Here is a 22,924-nt window from a genome sequence, read left to right on the forward strand (position 1 = left end):
TAACCCTATTTCTAAAATGTTTTAAAGCATTCACTGACATTGTCATGGTGAGTTTATATATAAAGTTGGTTTCATTTGATATTTCTGCTGTAACAAAATTACAAATCACTAACTGCATCTGTAAAAGTCTTAAAATGGAAGATGAGGCAGCACCGATAATCCAACTTTGAGACATCACTAAGCCCTGTTTTGATGAAGCTTCGGAGTATCTGTCAGACCAAGAAACTTGCATATATCCCTGTGTGCATGTGTTATCTTGTTGACGTCATTCACTCAGATCTTCCAGAACATTTTTTAAAAACTAGTAGCAGCACTTTTTCTGGATTTGATTACGTACATTCAGTCTGATTCCCTTCCCATAAAGCACTGTCAGTTTCATGTTTCTCTTTAAGGTAAAGCTCAGCAGAGTTAGCATATGACCCCGCATGTGTTGGAGAAGTACACCATTGGGAAGCTGATGTGTGACAAAACAGCAGGACGCATTTGATCCGAGAGCTCAGTTTTACTCACAACACCACCCACTATGACACCCTCATCCCGTTCGAGCCCTGCCCTCGGGAATTTATGACAGCCATGGATTGTGTTTTTCTAGGGGGATGGTTGACAACAGATGGCAGCCAACCCGATTTCCATTTTGTTCAATTTTTCTTTAATTGACGAATGGGGGATAAAGTTGTGCACAGGCTGGGTGAAGGGGAAACGAGATTCATTTTGAATTACTCATGTTTTTACACTCTTAAGAATTTACTTTTTCGTCTCCTTACAATTATATAGAGAGATGTGTCACCTTTGCCAACATGATAGCTTACGTCATTCATTACTATTTTCCATCTATATTTTCTTCCACATGTAGGCATAGATAAAAAGATCAGCAGATAAAATACATATTTTCTTTTAGTTGAAGGAGTAATTCCATGAATTAGCAGTTATCTGTATCAGTTATCAGTTGGCTTTCTGTAACCATGTAACACGCCACCACAGGAGATGATGTGTAGTAGAACAGTTAAGCATGTATGGCTGGTGCATGTGGGGTCAGGCGCAGCTTAGCTAAGTTGCTCTGTAGATCTCGTGCAGGACTTGAGTGTGTGTCTGGAAATAGGCTAGTGTAGGTTGAACATAGGTTCCCCTATGTCTGTCTTCAAGCAGGCTAGCCCAGGCATGCTCTCATGGCTGTGTACGAGGTAGAAGAGGCAGGCCAGGTACACAAGGGTTTGTGGAACCTCTACTTTCTTCAGCTTTTATTTGTTTCTATTTGGGAGGACATGTTAAATTACATACTAAAAGGCGTCGATCCAGGGGAGGGTGAAGAATACGGGCCATTTTTATAACTGATCACGTATCTAAAAAAGTAAATATTTTCAGCTGAACAATGAGTAGGAATAGTTAAATATATTTATCCTGATGAAAAATGTATTTGGGCAAGCTGCTTAACTCTATGATCAGTTACTTCATTTCTAAAATGAAGATAATAATAGCACCAATTCCATAGAATTCTAGTGAGGGTTAAATTCATTGATTATGTAAAGTATGCAGCCCAGTGCCTGGTGCAGAGTATATGTAAGTAAGTATTAGTAAAAGTTATTAACATTATCATTATCATCATCGTTATAATGTTGAAGATTTCACTGTTGTGCGACAGGTATGTGGGGATGATGTATGATTGTATCAATACTTTCTTAAGCGTATTTATTTTGTAAGTTTTTTGCTAATATTTATAACACTGATACCATCTGTTCATGTTACAAGCGTTATTATTTTCAGAATTTATCCATGCCTATATTCTAGAGAAAACAGATTTAACATTATAGAACCAGTTGGCACATATTTTTATTTATAATCTTAAAATGTCTTACTCAAAGATGTCTTGTAAATTCTTCATATTTTTATTTGTTTCTATTTTCTTGCTTTAATAAATTTTATACTAATGTTAAGGAAGGGTAGCAAGCGTAATGGTTAATACCAGTTTAATTGATATTTTCTAAAAATTTTGTGAACCTTTATTAATTTATTAATGGTAATAGGAACATATTCCAATGCTTCCCAGGCTCTAATATGCTTAGAGATCACCTGTAGTCTTGTTAAAATGCAAATTCTGATTTAGTAGGTCTGCAGTGAGGCCCCGGATTCTGCATCTCTCACAAATTCTCAGGTGAAGAAGTTGTTATGTAGTCCCTGAATAGCAAGGAGGTACATATATTCTTCTTATGTATATAGTTAAAAGTTCTTATATATGTATATATAATACATATGAAAATATACAAAAGCACAGTTATATTAATTAATTAATTAAATTATTCAATATTTAATCGTTATAATAAATAATTATGTTCTTGCCACAATTCTAAACAAGTATGTCATTTAAAAAAATATTTATTCAATATAATATAATAAAGTAAAAATATATTTAATAAATAAATCAATTAATATGTCTAAAAATAAATCTTTTTATTTATTTATAATATCTTTAAATGTCAAATAGCTTCTTTCTTGGCCAAAAAAAAAAAGAAAAAGAAAAGAAAGAAAAAGAAAAGAAAATGTCTTCATTTACAATTTTTTTCTCAAGAAACTACTTAAGTAACAGCTTTTGGACCTACAAATCGAAGTCAGGAGAGATTTCTTTGTTGGTGAGAATATACTGGGAAACCACTGGGGCCTGTAATCAAATGAAAGCTGTTTCTTAAACCCAAATGTAATTATGTTTTAGTCTGAAGTACATGCACAAACAATTGGCTAATATTTTTCTTCCTGTGGGCATTCGTCATAGTCTAATATTATGAATATTTGATTGTGTAGAGTTTCAGATAAATACGTTAGTCAACTCGATTATGTGCTTTTGAGTGTTAATTACAAATTCTGTTTTGTCACTAAGTTCACTACTGTAAATTCTTCTAAAAGGTCAGAACATTCTTCCCTTTTATGTAATCTAAGGGGTGCTCCCCATTTTTTTTAAGATTTTTTTATTTATCTGAGAGAGAGAGAGAGAGCGCGCGCAAGAGGGGGTAGGAGCAGGGGCAGAAGCAAACTCTCCCCTGAGCAGGGAGCTCGACGCAGGACTCCGGGATCATGACCTGAGCCAAAAGCAGGCCCCCAACCAACGGAGCCAGCCGGGCGCCCTTCACCTTTCTTTTTCAAATGCTGGCCGGAGTCAGAGCAGTATCATTAAAGCATATATCATTGATTCCAAAGCTACAGAAGGTGAAGGAGAATGAGATAATTTTCTGTTGACTCCAGGATAAATTCTAGTAGATGAGATCTCTGAAGAGTAGGAAAGCAAGAACAAAACCAAGAATTCAGGTTAGGTGGATCTTTGGAATTCCCGTATGTAGGAATGTCTGTAGTGTTGAAACCTAGAAGGAATAATTAAACCACTAGTTCCCTGTCCATAATAACAGTGAACATTTGAGTGGCACTTTGTGATTCTATATAGAGCTTATAAATATAACTATCAACATAACTACAGTTTACAACTCAATGTTGTAAATGTATAGTTTACAAATCACTTTGCACCGCTATTATCTTATTTGACATTTGCAAGAAACCTTTATGATTTGTTACTGTTCTTCAAGGAAGAACTTGCAATCTGAGGCTCCCTCCTTCTCTCAGCTTGGGGAACTGAACTCCAAAGTTCAGGGTCGGGGTCATTACTGAGATGTTGATGGGAGGGTACTGAGCTTTTGATGACTCTGAAATATAGAGCTTAATAGAATATGAACAGCAATTACTTATTGTGTATTTATTACTTTACAATTACTTATTGTGCTACAGGCTAGTACATGTCAAATATTTCTCTACCCTCTCTTTTTAATCCATTGGAGATTTGCCCTGTATTCTAATAAATGCTGTAAATTTATCTGGAATGCCTAATTTTTATGTTTTCCTTTGGAAATAATGGAGGTGTAGATGCCATCGGTAGGCAAACTTGCAGATACTAACCAAAACGTAAATTTTCTTTTGGTCCTAGATAGATGCTGGGATGAAAGCAATTTACAGGCTACTACTTGGGTATCTTTACCAGAAACCCCAGTGCATAACACACCTTTTGGGCTTTTCCAGGGACGAAAGTCATGAAAATTCCCACTTAAATGGTTTACATTTGTATACATGAAAATAAGTGCAATCCAAGTTCAATTTGGGAATACATAGCTCTTCAGTAATTTGAAATGAGATGAATACCCCCTCCCCATGTTTCTCGGTTGGGACGTCCTCAAAATGTACCTGAGAGCAGAGTTGGCAAAATTTTTTGGCAAATCACCACAGAGCGAACATTACAGACTTTGCAGGCCATACGAGCTCTGTCTCGACAATTCACCCCTGAACTTTAGAGTGTGAGGGTGGGCAGCTGTGTCTGGCCCTTAGTCTGTAGTGTGCTGGACTGAGACCCTCACAGTCACTCCTAGTTCTTGAGTTATGGTTATCCTGAGTTACTGGCTCTTCGCTAGTTCTGGGTTATGGAACAGGGGTCTTTCCTTCCCTATGCCTCTTCTTTCATCCTGAACCGGGAAGCCTCAGGAGAGGAATTCTACAACACAGATGATGCGTTCAGTTCACCACAACCACAAAGAAGGAGATACGAAATATTTGTCTATTTGTTCTGTTTCTCCGTCCTCGAGTGGATGATGGTGTCTGGCAGTGGCACAAATTAATAGCGAGGCTTCTGCTGGGACTCAGCTGTCTGTCGATTTTGTTGTGGTGTCGTGGGCTCTGCATGTAGGCAGGCAAGACGAGGAAAAGACACTTCAAACTCCATTTCTGCTTTGTTTCGGCACTTTCTGAGAGTTTCTATTTAAGCTGAAATTTAAATAAGTGTTCTCATATTATCACGGCTGGTTTTAGAGAATCTTGCTGGTGCTCTCATCGGATTACTCAAGGATATTGGAGCCATACGGTCGGTTAGGGCTGCGATGCTAAGCCAACTGGGGTTCCTTCTTTCTTCAGCACTTTGGCTCCTCTACATGGGGTGGGGGGGGGTCTCACACTGCAGGCTCGTGGGCTCTGTCTCCAACCCGTGATCTATATGCTGTCGAAAAACAAAAACAAGAACTAAGACATAGCTGCCACCACGGAAAGGAAATTTTAGAAACCCGATTTTCTTTTTTCCTTTGGAAAACCAGACTTAACTGAAGATCTGAGGTTTTTCTTTTCTACCCTTCTGTCTCTTCAACACTGAGCCCGACAGTAGGGGGCGCACGTAGCCTCCTGATGGTGTCTTGATCACAGCAGCCCCTTCACTGGAGCCCACCTGCTCAGGAGAGGCATCGAGTTTGTGACCCCTGCTGGGCACATGTCCCCTAGGGACCTCATCAGTGACAGTGCCCACCTGTGGGACTTCTCACACCATCTGTCCCTCTAAAGCATATTGTGGGACTCGGACACGAAACTGTGACTGGGTTGACTGTATGGTTATTACCGAGAGCAGGCATGTTTATGGGTTATGTTTTGTTCATTTGCTCATTGCCACATTTTCCCCACAAGTAAATATCTTTCAGAAGTCAGTCCCAAGAAAAAGAAAAGATTTTCTCTCTTCCGAATTTTTAGAACATACAGACTTTCTGTTTCCATCTGGGATACCAGAAGGTTCATAACTCAGTTTAACAATGCATCATAATTCTGGAGATATTTCTCTCCTTATTTGATAATTATATTAATAGTAGTTACAAAAGTGAACACAAATATACACGTTGCACAATTTATCTTGCAAGAGACTGGGCTTCAACATGTCAGTGTATAAGTGTTACTATTGTCTCAGAAACATTCTCTGTGTTGACAATAGATGTGTATCCCTAAAACACGAACCGGGCTATGTCATTATTCCCTTGCTTACTCAAGAAGGGATGTCTACATATCTACCTCTTGCTCATAAGAAGTCTATGTAATTATCAGGGTGCCCAAGACCCTATCACATTTCTCTAATCTGCCTTCCTGTCCATATATCTGTGAAGTCGCTGGCCCAGCTCCCAGAAGGAGAATGTGGAATGACTTCCTCAGAAACCCCAGAAACAAACATTTCATCCAAAAAGACTTAGTGTCAGATGTCCTTAAGGTATACTCTGAGTACAAAGGACTTATTCCCCATCAAGGATCTTCATTTTGTTTCACGTGCACCTTAGAGAAAAGACTGTGCATATCTCATTTGCTGATGGGAGTGCCATCATCCTGCATCAAGGCATTGGGGACCAGATGGGAGTAAGGGTTGACTTCTCTGTGAAACTGCTTTTCTAGCTGGAGGCCTGGTGTCTCCAGGTAAAAGTCAGTCAATGATGTGGCTCAACGGGTCAGCTTTTCTCCACTCCACTCCCAACTGGATTTGAGATGAGCTTTAACTGGTCTCAAATAATTTACTTGGATGCCTTGGCCTGCCTTGATAAAAGACAAGTGACACAAGGGAGTCTAATTTGTCATGGAAGGTGCACATTGAAACAATATGTTGTCTTTATTAGTCTTTTGAGGACAAGCCAGCTAGTTTTACAGCATTCCGCTTTATTTCCCTCATCATGACGTGTGAACACGCACCCCCTTTGTCAGTCTTCCTTCTGCAGCCTGGCCTGATTAATTCCTCGAGTCTGTTGTTTATTAGCAGAAGTAATGGGGTGATATTTGGAAAAATAGGATTTAGTGGAAAGCCAGAACATTTATTTAGATGGGATCTCATTCAAACCTGAGCTAGCATCATCTAGAAGAAATGAAGGCCTACATAAATTCCTTTGGGAGAGTCTAAGCCCATTTTTTGGCTACTTTTAATCTCATCAAATTAATCACTGGATATGTTATCTTCATCATGAAAAGAGTTTGCCATTAACAAAACCTGTTCCTCTTGGAAAACTATTAGCTTTCAGTGAATTAAAGTAATAGGGCACTCTGAATAAATTGTATCCCGCAAGAGACACCATTTGTTAATTCACACCCTCATGGGAAATATTGAAAGAACCTTTCTACACGCAATATTGTCACATTCCTTATTATGGTTAGCATAACTTTAACTCTGACGAGTTTTATTTTTAGTCCCTAAAGGATGTGTTTTTCAGAGTGTGTACAGAAAATAATGTTTTTTTTTAAAAGATTTTATTTATTTATTTGACAGAGAGAAATCACAAGTAGATGGAGAGGCAGGCAGAGAGAGAGAGAGGAGGAAGCAGGCTCCCTGCTGAGCAGAGAGCCCGATGCGGGACTCGATCCCAGGACCCTGAGATCATGATCTGAGCCGAAGGCAGCGGCTTAACCCACTGAGCCACCCAGGCGCCCCAGAAAATAATGTTTTAAAAGAAAAGAAAAGCAAGTTATTTTCTGTAGTCATAAAACTCTATTAAGGTGAATTTTTTTTTCAAGTACAGTGGTATTTTTTAAAAGATCAGTGACAAGAAAGCTCTGTTTTTGCATTTGTGTTTCATATATATAAAATAGCACAGTGTTGAACTATTTAAAATGACCACAAAAACAATTTAAGTGGCTTCTGTGTCTATAACTAGGAAGACTGAATTTTTAAATTATTATTATTTTTTAAAAGACTATTTATCAGAGAGAGAGAAAGCACAAGCCGGGGAACTGCAGGCAGAGCAGGCAGAGGGAGAAGCAAAAGCTCCCCGCTGAGCGAGGACTCTGATGCAGGACTGGGTCGCAGGCCCCGGGGATCTTGACCTGAGCAAAAGGGGAAGGCTTAGCCAACTGAACCACCCAGGCGCCCCTTAAATTGTCAGTTAAGGTTTACAAGTGTGTGAAGTCACTCTTGAATATTTATGTCATTAATGATACTCATAAGGTAGTGAGCTTTGTGCTGTCCACTAGTGGGGACTGTAGCACCGAGAGTCATGGCACTTAATTCATGTTACCCTTTCCAGAAAGGCCGGGGGTGGGGGTGGCGGTCAGGGAAGCTTCTGATGTTTCTCTGTAAGAATTCCAGTGGGGCTCCAAAGCATGGAATGAGGTCATTATTTCCAGCTCCTGTCCCTACGGCCGGCCGACTGACGCAACATCCAGCCTCGGCTCTGGTGGCTGGTTAGCGAGCCAGCTGACCCTCCCGGTTTTAGTGTGAAGTTTCAGATTGTGTCTTTGTAGGTAAAACCTCTCCCCCTGTCATATCAGTGATCCAGGGCATGCTAGCGGCTATCAGGTTAACATATTCCTTTGGAAATATCGCAAATAGGTGATCAAATATCATAAATATAAATTTTATTTTGTTTAGCCTAAAATGAGCTAATCATATAAAGTATATGATGCTACTTTAACGTGCTTTTTCTGGTTATACTCTGGTTGAACAGTATTGTCTCAACCAGACGGTCCTTTTGGCTCACGTCTCCTAGTTTCCTACGAAAGGACACGCGTACTCTTGCTAATGCATGTTCCCCCAGGAGCAGCAGATCCTTCTCTGTTCGTTGTATATTGAAAAAAGTCCCCGGACAAACATCCATGCAGGACCAGGTGCGGCCGGTGATCCCTGCCCCAGGGCCGACTCCTTCAGCCTAGTGGACAGGTTTCTGGAGGGAAGAAGAAAAAGTTCAGAGAAACTCCCATTGTTTTCTCTAACTGTCATTTCTTCCTCTTCTCTCGACAGGAACTTTTTACGCCTGAATGCAAGTTTAAAGAATCTGTTTTTGAAAACTATTATGTAATTTACTCATCTATGCTGTATAGACAACAGGAATCTGGTAGAGCCTGGTTTTTGGGATTGAATAAAGAAGGGCAAGTCATGAAAGGAAACAGAGTAAAGAAAACCAAACCAGCAGCTCATTTTCTACCCAAGCCATTGGAAGGTGAGTGTTATGTGAACATCATCCCTCTCGGTCTGTGACACATTTATTTTTCCCCATTGCTAACTCTACACTGGCCCCAAGGAACCCTCATGGAATGCTAGAGATTTTCCATATCTTGATCTGAGTGGTGGCCACACAGATGTCTACTTAAGGGATGAATTTAAGATTTGTACACTTCACTGTGCATATGTGTGTGTTTATATATTTTATAGACATATTATACATACATATATACACAGATTGACAAATATATAAAAATATATCACATATATCCATATATAGCTAAGTTTCACAAATTATGGAATGCAAGTATTTTCCCATTTTGATGGTATCCAGCTGAAAGTCATCACATCCTTGTGAATTACTATAATGACAGAAAATGAGCTAATCTCTTGGCCTTTAAAGAGCTTGCTGGTGTCACCTGTCCCTTCCAGAGTGAACTTGGGTGTGGCACCTCCTTCTTTAATAGTCACTCGTAAACAATGACACCTTCACTTTCACTTTTATCAGACTTTCAGAGAGCAGGCTATAAAGCGTTGCTAATTAATCAGAAACTTCTGCACCTTTCTCGTTAAGGATTCTGCCAGGAGTGCCCTTTACCTTGTCGTTAATATTTGAGAACTAGAAAAAAAATTGAACATGAGGCATTTCAAAAATGTTGTCTAGTCAAATACTTTTGTTTACCTTTGGCAGAAAAGCAGATCTACGAAAACTAAATAAACACTTTCATCTAACTTAGTTTGATTTTCTTTTTTTTTTTTTTTTTGTCCCTAGAAGAAAGGTTTAGCCATCAAGAGAAAATGTATATTGATTTTCTCTATACATGAATCCATCTTCTCTATATAGGAATAAGATAATTCCAAATATCAAAGGTTAATTATTAATTATTTGTGGATGTATAATTCAGCTTTCAGTTTGCCTATGTTTGGAAAACCATTCTTGTTGGTTAAACCATCTTTGTAATTTAACAATGATGACTTACTATCCCCTTAACTAGATTTGCCTACAGAACAAGCCATTGAAGCCTAGACAGTTAGCCATGGGGGCCTATCCTGGATAAGAAAAATCATGCCAGAGTCTGAAATATGAGTGAATTATTCTCACTATATGATAGATTACCAGACAGAGTAGAAATAAGAAATGAGAGGGTTTTGCTGTCCTTCCAAAGTAACACCTCTGTGATCTGGCCTTCCTGTTTTAATTGAACTGAGACCATCAGACTCACCAATATTCAAATGCAAGTGAAACATTTGAAAACTATGTCCATAAATCTTGTTTATCTGCCACTTCACTTTGTCTCTTTATGTTAACCTTTGTTTTGAATATGAACAGATATGAACTAACTCAATTCTAAAACCTTATCATCTAGCTGCATAAATGTAACGAAAACCAAAAGAGCCTTTATGTCCCCTAACTGAGGCCCAAGCTGGAGACCAGCTGCTTTTGTCTATCTAGCAGGAAATATCTAAAACCGAGATGTGGTGTAATAGTATCACTTGGCATCTGAATCACACACTGAAGAGTTGTGTGTATGTGTGCGTTGTGCATTTGTGGATTTCTGAGGCAGAGAGAAACTGTTTTCAAATAATTAGCAGACAGAAGTCCCCTAAAAACAACTAAGAGGGTATTATCATGATGGAGGTTATCACATAGTGTAATTTATAGAGGAAGATTAATTTCAAACCTTCAAAACCCCTACAGGATGTACATTATATGATTGGAAACATTAGGGCAAATTAGGTACTTGAGTAATTGTTGATGCTCTGGGCATTCATTATAGGCTTCACCATGTGGACAGTCAAGGTTAATGCTCTGATGCTATTGTCTCCTAATTGAATTAGGAGTGGGAGTGAGAGATCGGGAAGCACTTCAAAGACCAAGATTAATCCATTCTAGTACCTTGCTGATGGCTCTCACACCAGTCTGGTGGACACATGAGCTTTCAAAGCCATGTGAGAATCCACATGGGGTGTGGACGCGAGCTCTGTGTTCCTGCCACACTGAGCGTGGACGGTGCCTCTGACAGTCCACTCGCCTGACCGTGAAGAGACGGAGTCTCTTTATAACATAGCCTATAAAGAAAACTACTCTGCAAAGCCTAAAAAGTGGGCTAGACGGCTCTAACTCACTAGTGTTTATGACGGCAGGCGATTCTAACTCTGCTGATTTCCCCCAAGTCAGCCTTACACGCCCTTGCACAGGATCCCCTAGAGTCCGTTTCCGAGCAGCCGGATCCGCGGCGGTGATTAGCTGCGCCCCCGGACGCCCCCAGCTCCTCGGGGCTCACTCGCGCCTCGCTCCCACCTGCCGTCTGGCCATTCGCGGCTCCGGCCTTATTTTTAACAAGCTACAAGGAAACGAGGCATAAAAACACAAAATGCCCCGCCCGTGCCTTCAGTTTCCATGCCGGAGGGAGAGGACATCTCGAGACTGATCCCCAGAAGGCCCTGGCTTCAGGGAAGTGAGCTCCTGGTCGTTGCCAGCGGTAGTTTTGAAGTTGACACTAGTATGACCTGTTGCTTTTGAGAGAAAAATACGGTCATGATCTAGGGGGTACCTACCTGGCCTCGAAAACATGCACGGGAACGAGGGGTTCAGGGGTTGACATCGGTGCACCCGGGAAGGGAAGTCTGAGTTTTCCTGGCTGTGCAAAGAGAACTAGGTGAAGTGCTCGCCTGTGGCCCCCCCCCCATTGTGTGTGTGTGTGTGTGTGTGTGTGTGTGCCTGTGTGCATTTTATAGCTGAGGCCCCCCAAAAGGCCGTAGCTCCCCCTTACACGCCCTGCCCTAGACAACACCCCCACCCCACAGGCACCCATGTCGTATCCCGGCTCTGCTGTCGTGGGGGGCGGGAAGTGACGGCTCCAACAGCCACCGCCTCTGCCGCGCGGGGTGGCTTGACTGCAGGCGCGAAGGGCCTAGGCCATGCTTGAACCTAACCAGGTCCTGTCTCCTTCCCTCCGTCCCCCACGCCCTCCCGCCCGCGCCCAGTGGCCATGTACCGAGAGCCATCCTTGCATGACGTCGGCGAAACGGTCCCGAAGGCCGGGGTGACGCCCAGTAAAAGCACAAGCGCGTCGGCGATAATGAATGGCGGCAAACCAGTCAACAAAAGTAAGACGACATAGCCAGATCCTCACAGGTGTTGTGACTGACCCGCCCCGAGCACGGTGGAGCGGTTTATCCTTTGCCAGACATTCCCGCGCCCGTGGCCGAGCAGCGGCCGCAAGGAAGCCGAGGCCCGCTCTCGGCCATCCCGAACTTCTTGGTTGCAAGCGGATAAACCTCCCCCTGCGGCGCCCCCAGAACAAGAAGACACCTGGATAACCAGCTCAACTCAGACCATGGAATGCCCTACCAGATATGGAATGCCTTTTTAATCTCTTTTCTGTGACTGTGACGGTTCATGAGAATGACATACTTCACAAGTACACTCGACACCTTGCCTGCTGACAGCTACCCATAATCCTTTTTGAGTCCTGTTCCAGCGACATCCATGTGTTTCAGTTCGATTTTGTAGCACACGAATACTACTGAGTAATTTCTAGTTAGACGCTGTAAACCCGTGCTATTATGGATTTCTCTGCTCCCCGTTTTTCTAGGGCTGCTCGCTCTACTGTCCGTGACCTTTCGCAGGGACTATATTCCTCTAAACCTTCAGTGTGCACTTGGCCTAGTTTGGAGAGCGATCAGGGAATCGGGAAGCCTTCTAAACCTGTCATTACAAATCGCACCTATAAAGATTAAGAGCGTTGTCTCCGGCTCCCACTATCGATTAAACACACTTAGATGCTCTATCCAGTAGCGGATACTGGGCTCCTGAGGTTGGCGCTGCCGGGGTGAGAAATGGGTCAAACACAGTCCGGGGGGAAGCTCTCTACGATACGTGTTTGACATCCCCCCATAGTTTCTTTGTATGTGTGTGTGTTTTATACATATCACAAGCTTACTGGTAATGGTAACATTTGCCTTGCCCAGCGAGCAAGACCCACTGGTTTTTGAGAAAGTGGGTCCAAAGAACTCTGTAGGCCTTGTAGGCCTGATTAAGGTTCATTTTTCATCTACTGATCCTCATTATTTGGGAAAAAAGGAAAAAAAAAAAAGAAAATTCAATAATTACAACCTACAAGAATTGCGCTACCTAAATCCATTTCCCGTATAATCCTACCTATTTTTAATGAACCGAACTGAATGCCATCCCCGGTTTTGGCTGCGTTCCACTCATACTCAGCAGAGCATGGGCAAGGCGGCTGTTGTGTTCTTTTCTGCAGCAGCAATGCAAACGTTAGTTATAAATTAGACTTTAATATTTTTGGTGTTTAATGACAAGTTTTTAAACTGGACATATTAGGAAAAACTATTTTTTTTAGCTCAGCATGCTGAGCCCCGGTACCGTGTATCTCACCACTCCATTCCTGTCACTCAGCTTCTCGGGGCCCCGGTTGCCCAGTGGCTGGGGTGAGGTGCCTTGCCGTGAGCTCAGAATGCAGTCTGTTGAATTCTTCTGGATAAAAATTCAAGGCAAACCAACACGTTCAAACATCAGGTTTTGGGTCCACTCCATTGATTTGCTTTTGTTTTCTTTTGCTTTCTTAATTTCCTTATGCCTAAGTCCGAGCTTAGGGAAGACAACTGCTAAGAAAGACCACGAGTCGTTGACGGCACAGGGAAGAAACCATGCAAAACGTCCGCTATGGGATGTAAAGCGTTTCAAAATGTGGAATATGAAACTGTTTGGAAATATATTTGTTAACTCTGTGTATACTTAATAAAATTCAATGTTTCGTACTCAGAAGAGTTAACTGAGACCAAACTGAACCTCATTTATAGAAAACGATACGCGGGATCATGTATTGGCCTCTTACGATTATTTCCACGTGGAAGGCTGACCCGGTCGCCATGCCCCTCCTCCCCCGCCCCTTCTCCTTCCCTCATCTGCACTGTATTTCCTGGGAAATTATTTTGCCACTGCATTCCTAAGTCTCCATGACAGCCCTTGCCCGGCATTTAAAAATTTTGGCCTGCTTAGCTGATTAAAGATTTAGTATAAAATTAACTGTTTATGCTTACTTCATTTTCATATTGGATTTCATTTTAATAAATAAAAAGTTAGCACACGTTTCAGTAGATTTATTGTCAATAATGCTAAAGTACGAATACAACAAAATGATTCCTTCAACCATTTTTGATTTCTTGTGACACCGTTTTAAAGCTTATCATTCTCAACAGGATGAGTTAAAATCCATAAGATGAATTTCACAAGCCAGTTATTAGGGAAGACAAGTATTCTATAATCTGTGGCAAACCGAATTATTTAATTTGACATTCCAATTAGATGGGCTTCTAGACACTGCTTGGCCCAACGCGCGCGCGCACACACGCACACACACATGCACACACACCAAACAACCCCACCTATTTTTTTCTGGTAATCAGCCCGATATGCTGTTCCCCCCATCCCCCACCCCTGCAAGCCTGTTTATTGGTTAAAATTAAGACAAGATTTATTTTTGTAAATGACTGAGATTTATGTCAATGTGCACCTCTGTTTTGTTTTTTATATGAGTTGTCTCCAAGGGCATTTATCCCTATGAATGGATGTCAAATACTTTCTTCTAATACATGTTTAGACATATTGCTGACGGGTCCTTGTTATTTGTAAATTAGATGGTTTCCTTTGTGTCTGGCCTCACCTGTTGCATGGGACAAAGACGGCATTGATGAAATGCATGTAGTAGGACCTGTGTATCAAGAACTGTTGGTATGTACTATTCCATTTACATGCAAAGAGTCTGTCTGCATTGTATAGTTTCTGTGTTTAATACCATTTGTTGTATTCACAAATACAACATACTGAATAAAATATTGATATGAAGGCATATTACAAAACATCAAACAACTTTATGTAACAAAATGGCATTGCTTCACCCACAAATATAGAGAAATGTCATGTAAATAAGTTGGTACACTCGATGTCCCCCTTTACCATGCCAAAGAAAATTTTAGCTCTTTGATGATACCTCTCTTGCTATTTTTCTGGGATAAGACGCCACCATTTTTCCCCTCAAAAATTAAGTTTGCTGTTATTAAGCAAGTGCAATCTGTCATCATTGATGTTCTGTATAGTAAATCTGATGGAATTCATTTGTATCACAGACCGTGTGTTTTGTACCTCCATGTACATATGTCAATTGCATCGAGTCTCTCTAATGTGACATTCCTTTTGCATGCATATCTGGTAGGGGAGGATTATTTCTACTGATCTGTTACGGTAGCTGATTGCTTCACCCATCCCTCCGCAATGCTCGGGAATGTTTGTTGTTTTGATTTTCCAGGGGACACCACTTTTCTTTTCTTTTGAGTTTGCTTTCTAAAATGTTCGGCTCCCACTTTACTTGGAAAAATTATAGAAGAGAAGCAGATGGTGCATCCTATGTAAAGAGTAAAATGGTACTGAGCAACATTTCATTGCAAATCCTGCAGAATTTAGAAATTTTTGCCCTAAACGTTTGTCTGCCCTGAGCGTTTGGGGATAGGAGGAGGTTTTAGGAGCTCCACAGTGGGCCGACGACACTCTTGCTGCAGGCCTGATTTGTTTACCTCTTGGAGGGTAAGCAGAGTGAGTATTTTTAACACACCTGACCAGTTGCTCAATTAAGGCCTAAGCCACTAAAACAGAGGTTTTCGAGATGAACAATGTAGGATTTGGTTTTCTTTCAGAAAACAGAACAACAAAAACTTCTTGTTGCTGAAGTTAGACACGTAGCACTTCATTTAAGGTCTTATTTCTAAAATTACACGGAGAATGAATGTTTAAAGGAGAGATCAGATTGACAAGAAATCTGTTTTAGAAGGAAATAAAATAACCAAAACCTATTTTCAATTGTGTTTCAGAACAAGACTATTTCCAGGGAAAGCAATTGCTAAATGCCTACATGTCAACATCCAGACACAAACTGTGTTACTTTGGAGTAAAACACATTTCCTAGCTGAAGTTTCTTAGATTACAAGGGAGCACACACACAAGGCCTGTTGACTCTTGGACACTGAGTAGGGCTTCTGAGTTTTGGTAGGGAGTCTTGTAAACAAAGGCTGAGTTGTGATTTGTTTTCAATTTTTTCTCAGTTTTCTCTCATTTGGTCTGATCTTTATGTACGCTGGGAGAGACTGTGTTTGCTTTTGAAGTGGTGGAGGCCATTCCTTTCAAGGTGCTGCAGGAATCTAGGTTAGCTCAAGGGGTCCAGGGAGAAAATGGGGTATAATTATATCCTCTTGGGCCTTCGGACGTTAGTTGAATTTTATTGAAAGGTCCTTGTGGAAGAATTCCTCAGTAATGGTTTGCCAGCAAGCAGGGTGAGTGCTAACACCAGCTGCAAATGTGTCTCCTCCTTCCCAACTCACTTTAATCTTCACATGAACTCGAACAAGCCAACCAGCTTCGCACGTTCACCCTTCTCCTATTACAAGTTTCTTCCTGCCCTGCCTTTTTTTTGAAGGAGGGAGTTGTTTTTTTTTTAACTTAGTAATGGAATTAAAAGTCAAAATACAAAATCACTTCAAAGAAGGGTAGGATTTACGTCTTTACATGTAACTATATTTTATTTTTTTCCAGCTTAAACATGTAAATTAAATAACTTCTTAATAGGTCTATTGATGATTGCATTGCTAGAGTCAAAATCATATACACGCATACGAAATATTATAGCAGACAGAAAGAAGTAAAAAGAAACTATTTGTTTTAAAAGAAAAATATTCATAGTGATTAGATACCAAATGACTTACGCTGTAACTCAGTTTCCGTTCAATAATTTGTAGCTAAATGAACCCAGAAGATAGCTGTCATACATTTTCAGCCCTGTCAAAAAATTTGAACAAATCACATTTCGAACTTTCTAGTATAATAATTTCTCCAACTCAAAACTTCTTTTGTAAAATACCTAAATGCTGAAGACACCTTTCTTCTATGAAAACATAAAAAGAGAAGCCCTTTCGTTGTCGTTGTTAACAAAAGGGATAAAAAACGTAGAGAACCTCAAGAAAAATAAGGCGCACTCGGGATTGCAGGATAAGACAAAGGAAATTAAGGGCAGCTTCAGGGTAGCTCAGGTTGGCAAAATGCTGCTTGGCTGGGAGCCAAATTGAGCACAGTCTGTTTTTGTAAAAATGCCCATGAGCTCCAAATGAGTTTGCTTTCTGTTTTCCCTTTTATAGTTTTAAAATATTAAAAACAAACAAACAGAGAAGAAACCCAACTTCTTCTTAGACTGTGTGGCCCACAAGGTCTAAAATATTTACTCTGGTCCTTTATAGTTCTGCAGGGGGGGGGGGGGGGAGTCAAAGGTGGTTTGTGTTATGATGGCGAGATAATGAAGGGAATTTGGATGATGGTGCATCATCGAGTCCTCAAAAATGTGACTGAACAATTACAGCAAGTTGGAGGCTTAAAATGATTAAATAGAGAGGAGGAAAGAATATACTCTATATTATTTCTCAACTGCTTCTATTTCCCTCATTTTACTACACTGATATATCAACGGACATACTCAACAATAGAGATACAACTAATATGGTTGCACTCCATAATCTCAGGATAGAGATAACAATTTTATAACTCTATTAAAGTATGAGAACACTATCAGTACTATAAAAGTCGGCATCAGATAAACTTTCTCTTAAATAATTTTCAATATTAAATTTTTAAGTAACTTGGCAAATGCACATTTTCCTTATTTTTGGTGACTTGACTTACAAAGTCCAAGCCATGACTCTAGAATATTTACATCATTAAGTAAAATTTCCAAGTAAAAATTTTCATCTTAATGCGGAAAAATGGTTTTGTTACATTATTCTAGGATTTTACAAAATATAATTCACATTTAGAAAAAAAAAAGTGGGTTTTTTTAGCTCCAAGTAATTAAAGGTTGCCTAAACTAATGTGTGTAAGTAGATTTAACTGTAAATATGTAAGGGAAGTCCTAATTATTGTACATTTTCATAATTCAATGTGAATTTCATACAGAGCAAAATTTCACCATTAAGAAAATAAACATTTTGTTCCTATTGCTGAGTGAATATTTGTAATTTCTACTTAAGACATTTCTAGATTTTTTTTTATCCTTTGAGCTTTGAGACTGGTATCATTTGATCACAGTATCTCTTCCTGACTTCTCTGCATGACCCTACTTTTGCAGTAAATAATGAGTCCTTAGATATAAGAGTTTTTTAGGGGAAACAAATGCATACTCTAAGCCTATCCTAGGCCCAATTAGATATTAGCTTTTTAAAAGGCAAGTTACCATGGAATAATTTAAATAGTGAAAAATCAGAGTCCTTGTACACCTACCCCTGCCCAGTTTAAAAAGGGATCTAGGAACAGAAGGTGCCCTGAATACCCGTTCGTTTTGTGTTGCTGTTTATCAGCAGTAGGCAAATATATATCGACACAGATTGTAAGCAACGTACATCACTAGCTATTAAAAATGTCAGATTCTATACTTTTCATACCTCCTTCCTAAGAGAATCTTCTTTTGTGAGTGTAAAGTGAGACCAGATGAATGACTTACTGGCTAAAACTGACCAGTCTTTTTCTTTGAAAAGCACTAATGATCTGCCCACGCCCCCCCACACACCCCCACCTCCCCCTGCCTCCCCCCTACCCCACCCCCAATTCCCCCCAACCCTGGTCATTGTCCCTTATGTTTGTTTGTTTTTATTGTCCCCACATGGAAACGCTGGGTGACAGGGAATACTGAAAAAAATATGACTGATGGATTTATGTGAGGGTATTTCCTGAGATTCTCATGTGGTCTTTTTGTGAGGGAGATGCATGTCCACCGGCCATGGAACTCAACATTTCTCAGCTCGGGCACTATCGATGCTCGGAGTCCGCTAACTTCTCGTCCTGTGCCCCCGAGGAGGTTTAGCAGCCTCCCTGGCCTCTACCCACTCAAGGCCTGTTGCACGGCCTCCCACCCCACCCAGTGTGACAACTGAAATTGTCTGCAGATGTTGCCAAGTGTTTTCCGGGTGGCACAGTCACCCTCGTTGAGAATCACTGATGTAAACTCTGGAAGAGGATTTCTTTCTGGCATTATTTACATCAGACTTTGCTTAACTCATTTTTTAATAGGTACCCAGACTTCATGCAGGCATTCAGAAATAGAAAAACATAACAATAGTCTGTTTGACCTGTCCTAGTGGTGATTATACATGGTTTCCTTCGCATTTACGTTGTTCTAATGGCCTAGAAAAGTAGGCCTCCAGTCATCTCCCGCGCAGTTGTTAAGGATGCTCCGGGCCAAGCCAGATTTCGCACGCATTTCCGTTCCATCCGGTCCAGCACTCACAGTTCCCGCAGTTACAGATTCCATTCCCTGCAAGAAAATACACGGGGGCGGGGGCGGGGTCATCATCACGACCGAAATGCACCAGGTGAAAATGGGTTCTTATGTACCCCAGCTGCTCAGAATCGAAGCCACTCCACTCATCCTCTGCAGCCGCCTTACTAGCAGCTTATTAAACAGCTACGGGGAATCTGATCGTTCACCACTGCTGGCCTCCACGTGGTGCCACCAGCTGGGGAGTGTCCACCGGTGGTGACCACCCTGTTCCATTCCAGCTCAGCCTCATCTCCATCTCTGTCTCCCCCGGACCTTGTTTAAGCGCATGCATGTTATAAGCCGCTCTCGGGACTGGATCAGCCGGAGAGCAACAGCGACCATGACGCCTGGGGTGGCGCCCTGTGGCCGGTGCTGTCCGTCTTTCTCCCGAACGGGGGTGCGGAGCGAGCCCGGCGGGTCATACCGCACCTGTGCAAATGAGGCCGTCGTGCTTGTCACAATCCCTGTCGTCACAGTCACAGAGTTCTCCCGAAATGTACCACTCGTCCACGGAGCAAATGCACTTTCCACAGTGGCAAGAACCTGAAATCACAAAGGGCGCAACTTGCTGTCACCACGCAACTAAAGGCTTCTGTCTAGAATAGGACGCCCTCAATGCACAGACAACAGGCTTCTCAAAACCCATCTTCCCAAGATACAAGTTTATCGAAGAGCCTGTTGCCCAGAGGGGAGCTTTACTTACTGCAATTCATAAAGGTCAACCAGGAAAGGCTTCGGTATGGATCTAGACGGTTGCAATTAGCCTTGAGCAAATGTTCCATGGCCCAGTCTGGCTGAAATGTCAGCAAGAGCAGAATGTGCTGACTCTTATAGATGGCCTTCCAAAAAAAGTTTTCAAAAACAGATTTTTTTTTTCTCTCTCTCTCTCTCTTTTTTTTTTTTCCCCCGAGTTGAATCATGTTTTAAAAATGTCTGCTCTTTAAGGGACCTGAACGGTAAGTTCTATTAAATAAGAATGCATTTTATAATTAAAATTACTATTAAGTTATTGGGCTTCTACTTTTGGATTTTCTGAAAGGAGGGACACACCTGCATATTGGATGGCTCGTTAAAGTTCTCCAAATGCGCACACGACCGCTCGTGGGAGTCTGACTTACAGGATCTCACCTTGGGGAATCCCTTACCATGATCAAGGACAGCTCTAATCTCCCCTCAAAAGCTGATCGATCTTCTAGGGGGCTCTGCGTCTAACCAGCTTCCTCATTACTTCCCCCATTTTCCCTCTTTTTGTTTCCTACCAGTAAGAAACTTCCACTTCTGTTATTAAAAATATCTTGGTGTCCTGAAAAACAAATTTATGAATGGTGTATTTAAAAGGAGAGAAAACATATGAATTAAATGGTCTCACAAAGAGAAGAAAGTTCTCTTGGTCTACCCGTCCTTACACGATAGGCTCAAAAACCCTCCCACGGCAAAATGACTCCTATAGAAGCAGTAAAGACAACTTTAAAATTCAAAAGGAAACACACACAAAAAGGACTTCCCCCTTCCTCCTATGTTCTCGGCTTGGTTTTTCCTTCCCAATGTGATTTCCTTTTACTAAATGAGGGCTATCGCTTAATGTTTCAGGTCAAAAATCACCGTAAGAGAATGTGAAGTAGAAAAAAGTATTTTGATATATTTAATACAATTCCAGACTTGCTATGTTCAAAATGGAGTGGGGTGGGGGCGGGACCAATCATTAATTGGTGTCTCTGTGAAACACAGTGATTGAATGAGTTAGCAAGCTGGGAGATAAAAGTGGTTGGAGAAAGGAATTGATATTTATCACAGATATTGTGAAAGGATTCCTATAAATGGGCCCCACGCCTCTGGCAATTTGTGGTATTTTATACGGAAACTGGCATGTGCATTTAGCTACGAGAATCCCCAGTGGCCAAATTAAATGTGGGACACGCCTTGCCACACTTCTCAGGGTGAGAGGGTAGTCAGAATTAGTGAGAGGCTGACAACTGTGTTTACACTGATCAACTCCTTGCTTAACCACAGCACGATTTCATTTAGTCTTGGCTGTTTTCCTGAGGGTCTGGGATGGTCTGCACACTCTTGAGCACAAGCTAGACAACTGTCCCTTCCGCCGAGGGACTGGCAGCCTGCACAGGACCCAGGAGCCAAGCTTCCTGGTCATCCCTGGGGGATCGTGGCTCCTTCCTGGCCACATCCCGCTAGAGAGCTTTGTTAGTTCCTAAGCATTATTTCTCTTAAAGACTTTCTTTCGATTATCTTAGGCCCAGAAATGTTCAACATACAACGACTCACTTAGCAGATGGGTAGCGATGTATCCACCACAAAGAAAACCTGGGGGCATTTTATTGACTTTTCATGGCAATTTCCTCAAAAGGCACCATAGCTATGGCCTTCTCTCCACGACTAGAGGAAGATTAATTATTTGAAGAATTTGAATGGTTTTAGTTGTTTCTAAAATGGTGCCTCCCTTACATTGAAAAATTAGTTCTGCAAAGCAGCAGAAGCAAATGACTTTATGTGTCCACGATATTCGTCTATCACACGTAGGATATCTTTTTTTTATTTTGTCACAATTCACAAAAAGCTCTCACATTTCACATTAAATTGATCCCCTGGCTCTGAAACTATTTTGATCTCTGCTCTAGCTTCTGAAATGCTCGCTTCAGGCCATATCAATGTATTTTCCTAAAACTGATAAGCTCAGCTAAAGTTAATACGGTGCACACTGATAGACCGTTTGACAAGTACATTCCAGTTCCCAGACTCTACTAGTTCCTGAAATACTTAGAAAGAGAAATGCGGATTGATTTTTGTGTGCGCTGTGAAAACGAGCTTTTCTCGGTCAGCATCTTTCCCAGCTGTGTTGCTCCTTTCCTGTTTGTCAATTCTCAGTGTATCCCAGAGGTCGGGGATTCTTCTAGGGCTTGTGAAACCACGAGTGGCCTCGCATGTACTAACACGGCGGGAGAGTTATGAAGACCTCTTATAGCCTTTGTCGTAGAGCGCTCTGGCTGTTTCCAATGATAACTAGAGGCCGGACTGCCTGTCTCTGGAAAGGAGAAAATTGAGGGAGAGGATTCTGTTGGACACACACAGGCCCCATGACTGCCAAGAGGTGACCAACTGCTTTGTTCAGCTGGCTGGGACCCACTCACACCCACGACACCGGTCCTGCCACTGGGAGCAGCTGGCCCATTTTGGCAAGACCTCCCCGGTAGTGAGCTCGGGACCCCACATCACTAATCCATTTATTTTCTTTCCCAGTATCACGGCCCCCAAGAAGGCTCCCATCTCCCTTCTGTGCTTCTTACTGGCTTCCATTCCTGGGGAACCAGCTGCACTTTCTCATGGGTCTTCAAAGGACCTTAAGAAGGGGAAGGAATTGAGATTCTTCTGCCTTCTTCAAAGACGAGAAAATGGAAGTACAGACAGGATAAGGGAATCGCCCAGGGCTGCGTGACCCAGAAACAACAGTTATCCCGAGATTTCAGTCTGACCCAGTCTGTACTATCTTCCTACCGATCCATAATGGCCCTCGCGGGAAAAACGTCCATGGAGTTTCAAAAAAGCAGTTGTGTGTTCTCACGGCTCTGACGAGACAGCCCCATCGGGGGAAGCAGCTAGAACACTGGGCTAAAGCTGGTGTTTGAGGTGCAGCTGGTACCCTTTCCCTTTCCTGGGGGTGACGAGCCAGGGGTGGAGCAGAGGGGACGCCAGCGGGGGGGGCGTGCGCACGGCACTTCCGTGGCTGATACGGGACTTGCAGGTATCCCTGGGAGAGTTTAATTAAGGAGACACCAATGACACACAACTA

General features: G+C 41.7%; 2 protein-coding genes across 3 annotated transcripts in view; one reads left to right on the plus strand and one right to left on the minus strand.

Moving 5' to 3' along the window:
* FGF14 (fibroblast growth factor 14) overlaps positions 1–14,887 on the plus strand; it is a 609,423-nt gene extending 594,536 nt beyond the window's left edge. For both annotated transcript variants that reach the window (XM_059143847.1, XM_059143848.1), the window contains exons 4-5: positions 8,546–8,744; positions 11,735–14,887. In XM_059143847.1, the coding sequence (XP_058999830.1) occupies positions 8,546–8,744; positions 11,735–11,871 (336 nt within the window). In that variant the 3' untranslated portion in view covers positions 11,872–14,887. The remainder of the gene's footprint in view (positions 1–8,545; positions 8,745–11,734) is intronic.
* Positions 14,888–18,848: 3,961 nt separating this feature from the next.
* Positions 18,849–22,924, minus strand: part of ITGBL1 (integrin subunit beta like 1) — a 211,825-nt gene continuing 207,749 nt past the window's right edge. Inside the window, exons 10-11 of the mRNA XM_059143845.1 lie at positions 19,552–19,665; positions 18,849–19,116 (exon numbers count right to left, since the gene is read on the minus strand). Coding sequence (XP_058999828.1) covers positions 19,025–19,116; positions 19,552–19,665 — 206 coding nt within the window. The 3' untranslated portion in view covers positions 18,849–19,024. The remainder of the gene's footprint in view (positions 19,117–19,551; positions 19,666–22,924) is intronic.

This window comes from Mustela lutreola, chromosome 13, assembly GCF_030435805.1.
Source record: "Mustela lutreola isolate mMusLut2 chromosome 13, mMusLut2.pri, whole genome shotgun sequence".
Taxonomy (NCBI): Eukaryota; Metazoa; Chordata; class Mammalia; order Carnivora; family Mustelidae; genus Mustela; species Mustela lutreola.